The sequence below is a fragment of the Haliotis cracherodii genome, unplaced genomic scaffold (genome assembly GCF_022045235.1).
Source record: "Haliotis cracherodii isolate W230 unplaced genomic scaffold, xgHalCrac1.p SCAF_26, whole genome shotgun sequence".
Taxonomy (NCBI): Eukaryota; Metazoa; Mollusca; class Gastropoda; order Lepetellida; family Haliotidae; genus Haliotis; species Haliotis cracherodii.
The window spans coordinates 6,140,525-6,151,602 of record NW_027266282.1 but is presented as its reverse complement, the minus strand read 5'-3'; the positions used below and the strand labels follow the sequence as shown (position 1 = coordinate 6,151,602).

The following is an 11,078-nucleotide window of genomic DNA, read 5'->3' as shown; positions in this document are numbered from 1 at the left end:
AGGTTGCATGATTAGAAAACACACTCAGCCTGTCACTTTCATGATCTGGTAAGCGACGCATTGATTGGTCAGATGAAATGTTGTTTTGACGTGACCCGTAATGGGATGTCCTCAGATCTTTGTTTAGCGGTAGCGAGAACTGAGATCTGATTTAAATGAGATTGAGATGAGTGAAAAGATATTGGTTACCCTATGAAAACTGTGATAACCCAATCAAAATAGAAAACCTAGAGTAAAAATTCAATTGCTCAAAAAGTTATCTGGTGCTCTGTAAACATCTATTTAATAACAGACCGCCTCCGTGTTCTAATGGTAGAGCCTCCACCCGGAGAGCGGAAGGTTCGGGGTTCGATCCACAGCCGTGTCATACCAAAAGACGTTAAAAGATGGTACTTGTTGTTACCCTGTCTGGCGCTCGGCATTAAGGAGCTAAAACAAGGACTGGTCGGCTCGGAGTCAGTATACTGTGTCTGAGTTAAACTGCGGCATGGTGTCTCAGAGGGCTAGCTCTATAAATCGGCATCAGTCCGGACTAGTACAAGCAGCCACACATAATAAGTGCACACAGTGCAATAATCTTGGACGACGTTAAACCCCATTTCATCTCACCTCACCTATTTAATACAGGTGGACAGAGTGATGTCAAGTACACTGTACTCTGTTACAGTTTAAAGCACATAATGTCCAATCTTAGACCTCCCACGATGGCTCATCGTTATGTTTTATTATGATGATACTTTTCCTTGCAGAGTATTTTTTGCAACCGCAATGGCAAGATCAGGTGATTATCGATTTTTTGTTTTCATAATGGTTGTTATTGATCTTCTCGCTATTATTATCAATGCTAATGTTGATCGTGAACAAGTCATAATATTGATTGACACGTGAACAGAACTTGCCCTAGAATGAGTGAGTAAGGGAGTATGGTTTTACGCCGCTTATAGCAATATTCCAGCAATATCACGGCGGGGGACACCAGAAATGGACTTCACACATTGTACCCATGTCGGGAATCGAAACCGGTCTTCGGCGTGACGAGCGAACGCTTTAACCACTAGGCTACCCGACCGCCCCTGCCCAAGAATGAGTGAGTGAATTGGCTTAACGCTGCTTTAAAAAAGCATTTGTATGTCACGTTCGAATTTCCACCTTGTGAATCTGGGATACCAAATGTACAAATCCATTTTGTGTAGCTCCCTCCGAAGGAGTGATTGAGTGAGTTGGGTTTAACGCTGTTTTGATCAGTATTCTGGTTATATCAGCTGAATGTGGAAAGAAAACCGCACGTAATGCAGGTCCTTGACGTATACCACTTTGGGTAAACCCACGTGCACGGTATGGCGCTGATGTATCTAGAACCATAATCGGGGCTAACGGGGATTCGAACCCACGACCATAGGTTTCTGATGTGGCAAGGAATTCAACTGTGTACAGCGATAAAGGCGCCTTAGACGAATGGACCACCAGTTTCGCCTCACAGCTACGGATCAGTAGGGGAAAAGCCTTTAACAAACGATAAACAATGACATACAAGTATATTTGTATTCCGACAGTTTGTACAACATTATGTGCAAGGAGAAAGTGTTGATTGTTTTCAGTCTTATAAAACAATACTCGTATACGTAAACATCAAAGTTTTACTTCAAAAGCACTCTTAATGTTTCAAATAAGTATATCAATATATCAGAGTGTTTACATAGTGACATTTCGTCCTTGTTTATGCAAATGTGTATCATATATATGACAAAGAAGATGTTTTCTTGAGCTAATTTGTTTAATAAACATAATTACGTTTTTTAGAGTTCAACTACAAAGCCCCATTTAAAGTTACTGAAGAAATGAAAGAATCGTTTGACGAAAAAGGCTATGTTCTTATAAGGTAGGTTGTACTTTAGAAAGACGCATTTAAAGATGCATAACGACATTTGAGGGTTCTCTTTGACTGACTCTTTTTTATAAGTGGTATGTCGCTTCTCTATTGTTGTGTCCAAGACTCCATTTGGAGCCGAAGACAGTGTCGGCGAATTGAGTGAGTGAGTGAGTATGGTTTTAGGCCGCTTTCAGCAACATTCCCGCAACTTCACGGCGGGGGACACCAGAAAGGGGCTTCACACATTGTACCCATGTCGGGAATTGAACCCGGGTCTTCGGCGTGACGAGCTAACCCTTTAACCACTAGACTACCCGACCGCCCCTGTTGGCGAATTGAAGTCAATCATTACGTTAACAAGATTTTACACATGTAAGCCTGTCCCTGAAGCTTTTGTTCACGGTTTTACTCATGTAAGTCTGTCCGTGAAGCTTTTGTTCACGGTTTTACTCATGTAAGTCTGTCCGTGAAGCTTTTGTTCACGGTTTTACTCATGTAAGTCTGTCCATTATGATTCTTTTAAAAAACATATTGTTCCCAGAGTTATACAGTATTCCGTCAAAAAACATATTGCGGATTGCATCGAAAGACACAATACATTCTTAAAATTTTTAAGAAACATTGTCACATTTCAAACCCAAAAAGGTTGCAACACACAATCAGACTCAAACATAACATGTATAAACGGAGAGCTAAGAATCAAATGCTGAGAATAAAAGTGACCATTTTTTGTTAAAGTTATTTTTTCATCCTTTTTTTTTATAACAATAAATGTCTCGATTGAATATATGTTTTAAGTAGTTTTAAAGCATATCTTTATTGGTTTTGATTCCTTTGATTCCATATACATGGACATATGTTTTTTTCCAATAAAGGTATATGATTGATTAAAATTGTTTAGTTTCATTACATTCCCCATTTGGCTGATGTCCTCACTGACAGCATTACAAAAGCTACAAACTTATTCATGGTTTTACTAATGTAAGTCTGTCCATGATGTTTTTGTTTATGGTTTTACTAATGTAAGTCTGTCCATGATGTTTTTGTTTATGGTTTTACTGATGTAAGTCTGTCCATGATGTTTTTGTTTATGGTTTTACTGATGTAAGTCTGTCCATGATGTTTTTGTTTATGGTTTTACTGATGTAAGTCTGTCCATGATGTTTTTGTTTATGGTTTTACTAATGTAAGTCTGTCCATGATGTTTTTGTTTATGGTTTTACTAATGTAAGTCTGTCCATGATGTTTTTGGTCACGCTTTACACATGTAAGCGAGTCCTTGGTGTCATTGTTTATGGTTTTACACATGTGAGTCTGTTCCTTATGGTGTTACTCATGTATGCTTCCTCGTGATGTTTTTGAGCATTGTTTTACAGGGGCCTTCTGGAGAAGGACGAACTACAGAAAATCCAATCAGTGTTTGAAGATAACGAAGAAATAAAAAGAAACTCCTTTATTGTGAGTTTATAAAGTTGTTCAATTTTAGTTCATGAACGGGACAAAAGAACAAGATAAGGTGTTTTGGCCTGGATACGTTTGAGGCTGTATACGGACCTATTCCAATGAATTTGGTATTTTATCAATTTCCATGACGGCCTCTACATATTCCGGGTCGTACCATGGATGGACCTCTGTGTCAAAACCACAAGCATGGCGAAGGCGGAAATAGAATGATTGAGCCACTCGGTCATGTCGCTTAAGATACCGTGTTTGTGCCAAAGCTGGGCATCCACTTACAATGTGTTGGACAGTCTAATTAAATTCATTACATAATCTACATTCCATATTTACATTTTGATGCAAAATCACACATTGACGGTTTCGAGTGGGAAGTGACTGGTCCTGAGCAGCAAACAGAAAGCCTTCTGTTTCACTTTTCAGGCCAGCCGACTTCATCTAACCGAGGACTCTACAGGGTTGCTGACCATCTCAACACACTGCACATAAACTCGATGCAGTGGTCGTTCAGATAGCCTCGCTTTGAAAAACTGAGTCTAGCCTGATTTGATATGGCACTTCGCTTGGTTGACACTCATTTCCGTACCGCCCATCAGTACAGAACCATCAACAAAATCAACACTGACATTGTGATTATGTCCCACATAATCATCATTTAAGCAAACTATGGAATGCCTTGTTTTCATTATGAGCCTTGACATGCTTCACAAGAGGATCATCAGACAAATAAATGTGTACAAAAGTCCAAACCACGCCCTCCCATCATGATTTGTGAAGATCGAAGATGGAAGAGCGAGGGTGGTGGGATCTATTGTCTGACATGATTCTATTATTATTATTATTATTATTAAAGAAGGTTTTAGGATTAATATCACTTGCAAGTGTATCCAGCGATGTGTGACGTCTAACCCACAGACTGATGACAACGAGGGGAGGAAAAGCCGCGTAACAATCTGGAGTCAACCAGGAAATGACGTCACGGGAATGCTGTCCCGAAGTCAAAGAATTGCCGGAACCTGCGCCGAAGTAAGAAAATTCGAAATAATTTTATTGAATTGTAAATAATCTTAATATTAAAAATAAATAAATTATGATATTACATAAACGAGAAATTAAAGCATATCAAAGCTTTTACTTTATGTAAGGATGTACAGGATGGGAGCAACTTTTTACGGAATATTAATTTGTTATTGGCACTATTAAAATTTTAAATATTGGCATGATAAAAATTTAAAGATGTTCAAGATGATGGCTCCACAAGGCCTGTTTTCATAGCGTACTCTTATTTCCCACGATCGTTTTTTACGAACTCCTTTTGTGGCTACAACATCCTCGCTAATTCAGTGTATTATATCGCCTCTCAACTGATAAATACCCGCTACAACAACGCGAGCCCTATTTTAATGAAATAGTGCGAGGGAATCGCCAACGGTGTGTTTGTGATGTAGATGGTGACGTCACGTTTCAACGAAGCTTTGGTGGCGACTGTGTCCAGGGTATTTATCGTAAAAGCATGGAGATATAATAGCCTGGACCACCGAGGATGGATTATACGGAACTTGAAAATCCGTGTTAATCAGTATGTGCAGAAAACATTGCTCTCTATTTAAAGGGGCAACAGGTGGGTATTCGTCGTCATGCTTAATGTGCGGAGTTATGTCCCTTACCTGTTCGTGGGTTCGAATCCCGATTGATGATGGTCTGTCTGCACCACAAACTTAATGTGCAGGGTATGTGTTCAGCTGACAGGATCCCTGGGCTGGAAAAAGTGCTTCATTTATTATAATAGCTTTGGAGCCGGGGTGGTTAAAGCACGTCTTGCTGTGGACCCGGCCCCGGCTTCAATTCCCCAAATGGGTAAAATGTGTGTGAAGTCTGGTGTTCCCCCTCGTGATATAGTTGGTATATTGCAAAATATGATGTAAATCCTCACAGACACTCCACACAACTGAAGGAATCAGCTACTGAGTGTGTGAGTGAGTGAGTGAGTGAGCGAGTGAGTGAGTATGGTTTACGCCGCTTTTAGCAGTATTTCAGCAATATAACGGCGGGAGACACCAGAAATTGGCTTCACACATTGTACCCATGTTGGGAATCGAACCCGGGGTTCGGCTTAACGACCGAACGCTTTAACCACTAGGCTACCTCACCGCCCCGCTACTATCTGAAAAATACTCCGACACAGTATACTGACTCCGAGCTGGCCACTCCTTGCTTTAGCCCTAAATGCCGAGCGCCAGGGTAACAACAAGTACCATCTTTAAACGTTTTACCAACACCAAAAGCGGCCAGGGATCGAACCACCTACCTTCCTCTCCGGGCAGACGCTCTATCCACTAGACCAAGGAGGCAGGGTAACAACAAGCACCATCTTTCAATGTCTCACTAAAAGAAACGGCCAAGGGATCGAACCACCTGCCTTCCGGTCTCAAGTCAGACGCTCTATCCACTAGACCAAGGAGGCAGGGTAACAAGTACCATCCTTTAACGTCTTACTAAAAGAGGCGGCCAGGGGATCGAACCATCTGCCTTCCAGGTCTCCGGACAGACGCTCTATCCACTAGAGGAGGCAGGATAACAACAAGGTTAACGTCTTATTAAAAGAAGCGGCCAGGGGATCGAACCACAAGCATAGTCGCCTTTTACAGCAAGCATGGGTTGCTGAAGACCTATTCTAACCCGGATCTTCACGGGTCACTGTGATATACACTGGGTCCACATGTACTCTATTTTGGGTTTCAGCTGCTGGGAGGCGAGGTGTATCACTACCACTCTAAACTCATGATGAAGGAGGCAAGGACTGGTGGCCGATTTGTCTGGCATCAGGATTACGGGTTTGTTTGTTTGTTTGTTCTTTTAACGCTGCACTCACCAATATTTCAACTAACTAACTAACTAACCAACTAACCAACAAACCAACCAACTAACCAAACAACTAACTAACTAAATAAATAAATCAGGACTAGACAATCCAGGGCTTGACACCATGAGCATCAAGGGATACGATAGCATGCATCAAACCGTTAGTCTCCTCTTACGACAAGCATGGGTTGCGAAGAACAGTTCTAACCAGGATCTTCAAGAGGGTAATTGTCCAAGAGATGCGATCACTATTTTGCAGCTGTCTTGGATTCGAACCCTTACACATCGCATGACATTTCTCAAATGATTCTCAGCTCGCTACCATTTTGGCCACTGAAGCCTTAAAACAGTTTACAAATGTTTATAAGTTATGCTTTTATATTTTGTTAAAAAATAGTGGCAGCGTAGGATACAATAAAATTGTTTTGTTTTTGGTAAGACAATTATCATCAACTGCTATATGAACGTCGATTATTGATTGTGCACGTGTAAGATAATGGTACACATGAGGTACATGTATGTATCTTACAGGTACTGGTACAAAAATGGGATCCTTTTCCCTGACATGATGAGTGTGTTTGTCGCCATCGACAAGTGTGAGAAAGCTAATGGATGTTTACAGGTAAAAACAAAATTAGTTTTTGTTTTGTTTACTCCACCGTCAGCAATATTGCCGGTAAATAATCGAGTCAGGTCCACAAAAACCATTGTTTGATATCTTGAGCAACGACCCAAGATACGCAGACAACGAAGTCTTTGGTGACGTTTCATTAGATCTAATTTCATTGTCTCTTCCCGAAGCCGGAAACTATTCCAAACCGGGGTCATACAGGATGAACAGTCAAAATAATTGACCCATAACGCGATTTAAACAAAAACATTCATTTGTAAGTAATTTCATGACCGTTAACAGCGTCAGTACATTACCAAATGTACGGTTTCATCTTTAAGATTCTGGAAGGTTCTCACAAGTGCGGTCGTATCGAACACGGCATGGTCGGAGGTCAGACAGGGGCGGATGTAGACAGGGTGGAACAGCTCAAGTCAAGACTGCCTCTGAAATATGTGGAGTTGAATGCAGGTATTGTCACACGACAGCTTCTTCAAAAGATAGATTAAATTAGATCTGACAAGTTATACTAGATCTACAGCACTCAAACCTATGGCCGAGTAAAACTGACGCGATCAAAGGGCATTCTGCAAAATTATGGAGAAATTATATATCAACCATAACTTGGTTTAAGTCGGAGAAGGGGGCACAGGTAACCCTGTCGTCTAAGGCGCCGCCATTCGCTGTGCAGTGTTGCGTCCCTCGGGCACGCCAGAAACCTATGATTGTGGGTTCGAATCCCAGTTCGCTCCAATTATGTTTCCAGGTTTGTCAGCACCATACCCGTGCTCCTGGGTTTCACCGAAGTGGTAAACGTCTGAGACCTGCATCACTTCGGGCTTTCCTCCCACATTAAGCTCACACGCCGTGATATAACTGGAAAACTATTAAAAGCGGCTTTAAAACAAACTCACTCACTCACCTAAGTCGGAGAAATCACTCAGATTGATTCCGGAAGTGGAACTCCTCAACTGATGCCACCATCTCCTTTCCCTGACGGCAAAAAGTTTAAGGTGATGTCATCTTCTTTCACAGTCTACAACTCCTTTACAGGTGACGTCACCATCTTTTACATAATACAACTCCTTTACAGGTGACGTCACCATCTTTTACATAATACAACTCCTTTACAGGTGACGTCACCTTCGTTCACAGTCTACAACTCCTTTACAGGTTACGACACCATCTTTTACATAATACAACTCCTTTACAGGTGACGTCACCATCGTTTACATAATACGACTCCTTTACAGGTGACGTCACCTTCGTTCACAGTCTACAACTCCTTTACAGGTGACGTCACCATCTTTTACATAATACAACTCCTTTACAGGTGACGCAATCTTCTTTCACTGCAACGTTCTCCACACCAGCAACGCCAATCTGAGCGACAACAGACGCTGGGTGTTCATCGCCTGCTACAACAAAGCCAGCAACGACCCCGTTGTCGAGCATCACTTCCCTCGTTATAACAAGCTGGATATCGTAAGAAATATTTTCAATAGAAACTTAGTTACATATATTGTTGCGCGTCTTCGCTATATGCATAAACGTTGTATTTTATAAGTGGCTTTTTTCTAAGAAAGTGTATTTAAGTAAATAGGGTAACCATAAGATTTAAGAAAATGCCCGCTTGCAGAGACAGCTACCATTACATCACGCCTTTTCTTGCAGGTGAGCGATACTGCAATCCGTGAGTGCACTAACTTCACGAACATGGATGGCAAAGCATTCATGAACCCTGCTGACAATAAGACAATCATAGCTTCCAGAGGATAGGGCTTCCCTAGAGATGCTTCTACGTTGCTTCATGACTGCTACATTGTTGCTTCATGGCTGCTACATTGTTGCTTCATGGCTGCTACATTGTTGCTTCATGACTGCTACACTGTTGCTTCATGGCTGCTACATTGTTGCTTCGTGACTGCTACATTGTTGCTTCATGACTGCTACATAGTTGCTTCATGACTGCTACATTGTTGCTTCATGGCTGCTACATTGTTGCTTCATGACTGCTACATTGTTGCTTCATGAATGCTTTAATGTTGCTTCAATACCGCTTCATGACTGCTACATTATTGCTTCATGGCTGCTACATTGTTGCTTCATAACTGCTACATTGTTGCTTCATGACTGCTCCATTGTTGCTTCATGGATGCTTTAATGCTGCTTCAATGCCGCTTTATGAATCCTTCTCTGCTGCTTAATCTTCATAAAAATCAAATAAAGTTTTTGATGAAATGCAATTATCCTTGTCCCGAAGATGATGAGAAATGTACTATTCGTTTTCTGAAGACACATTTGGGTGTCCGGTAAATCGTTCATTTTCTCGCCATAACACCCCTTGTGATATGGGCATGGTGGATGTATTTACCCTTGACATCATGTCGAATAAAGCCGGAAAGTGGTGTAGTGAGTGAGTGAGTTGGGTTCAATACTTCAATGAGTATTTTAACAGTATTACAGTTATATCGCGGCGTGTCAGCTTAATGTGGGAGGAAAGCAAGAAAGGATGCGAGTCTCAGACGTTTACCACGTCGGTGAGTACCCAGCACGGGTATGGTGCTGACAAACCTAGAAACATAATCGGGGCGAACCGGGATTCGAACCCACAATCATAGGTTTCTGGCGTGCCCAAGAGTCGCAACTCTGCACAGCGAGTCGCGGCGCCTTAGACGACTGGGCCACCCGTGCCCCCGCATTTGATGGAAGATAAGGCAACCATCTAGCACTCATTCAAAGCGCTGCTTAATCCCCGGATGAGTGCTAGTACGCCTCTATGCATTTATCCTTTGTGGGAGGTTGTATTGTGTAGCAAGGGAATTCAATACTAGTGTGACGATGGGTGGCGATGTATGGCTTCCTTTAAAGGAATTTTCATACTCCTGGTGGATACTCATATCGGACTTGATCAAATTTGAGACCTTTCAAAACCTTTTTTAAGGCAATGATAAAAAAATTGAAGAAAAAGTAACGCCCCAGTGTGCTTTCAAACAGATTTATCTTACTTTTTTAAATCTCATAATTACAATGAAATACACTTTTACACATCAGTGTTTTTTAATTATTTATGGAGCAAGATACACACATTATCACACATTAATAAATACTAATTATTTAACAGCAGAGTAAACAATGGCTGCCAAACTCAAGGCATTTTCGAATTTTAAGGCCTAATCAGGGTTGAATCAACTGTAAGGTAGTTTCAAGGTGGGAGTGGCAAACTTAAAGCTCATTTAAAGTTTATAGGTGAGGTGACGTGAAATGGGGTTTAACGTCGCGTCCAAGATTATTGTACTTTTATAACGACGTACGTGTGTGTTTGTGTGGCTGCTTGTACTAGTTCGGACTGATGCCGATTTGTAGTGCCAGCTCAATGAGATACCATGCCGCAGTTTAACATGAATACCCCACTCAGACACAGTAGACTGACTCCGAGCCGACAGTTTTCAGTGCCTTTGTACAACGTCAATATGTGACTATCGAACTCCAAGATTTCATATTTGTATCTATGATATTAAATGAAATATATCGACTTTATTAAGTACAATAAATTTACTAAAAATCTACCTGTGCGTTTCTTTTTTTTAAGAGTGTATAATCAAATATCTGCTTAAAGAGTCTGTATTATGGAGAGGTGAAATGGGGTTTAATGTCGCGTCCAAGATTATTGCACTTATATAGCGACGTGCATGTACGTGTGTGTGTTTGTGTGGCTGCTTGTACTAGTCCGGACTGATGCCGATTTATAGTGCTAGCCCACTGAGATACCCCACTCAGACACAGTATACTGACTCCGAGCCGACCAGTCCTTGTTTTAGCCCCTTGATGCCGAGCGCCAGGCAGGGTAACAACAAGTACATGTACCATCTTTTAACGTCTTTTGGTATGACGCGGCCGGGGATCGAAACCTGGACCTTCCGCTCTCCGGGCGGACGCTGTACCACAAGACCACGGATCTTAAAAAATGGAATTTATTTACTTGAAGTTATAGAATCTCGGGGCAAAAGTATAAATTGAAATAGAATTTACATTCGCAAATCAGCAGGACTTTTGTTTCTAAGAAAGGATTTCGGAACGTAATGTGTGTGTGTGAGAGAGAGAGAGAGAGAGAGAGAGAGAGAGAGAGAGAGAGAGAGAGAGAGAGAGAGAGAGAGAGAAAATTTGAAATGACATAAATGAAGCTGTAATTAGTTCGGATCTGTAATGCCAACGTAGTCAATTTGAACTGAATCTGTATTGACCGTGGCATCGATCAAAAGCCTGCTTCTTTTTGCA

The 11,078-nt window shown here is 41.4% G+C and overlaps 1 protein-coding gene across 1 annotated transcript; it reads left to right on the top strand.

Moving 5' to 3' along the window:
* Positions 1 to 760: 760 nt before the first annotated feature.
* LOC139473014 (L-proline trans-4-hydroxylase-like) lies at positions 761 to 10,369 on the top strand. Its single transcript, XM_071255517.1, has 9 exons — positions 761 to 781; positions 1,801 to 1,879; positions 3,247 to 3,328; positions 4,244 to 4,354; positions 6,071 to 6,162; positions 6,722 to 6,812; positions 7,142 to 7,271; positions 8,134 to 8,285; positions 8,475 to 10,369. Exons 1-9 carry the CDS (start codon positions 769 to 771, stop codon positions 8,577 to 8,579), a joined length of 855 nt encoding a protein of 284 aa, XP_071111618.1. The 5' UTR covers positions 761 to 768; the 3' UTR covers positions 8,580 to 10,369.
* The last annotated feature ends 709 nt before the right edge of the window (positions 10,370 to 11,078 follow it).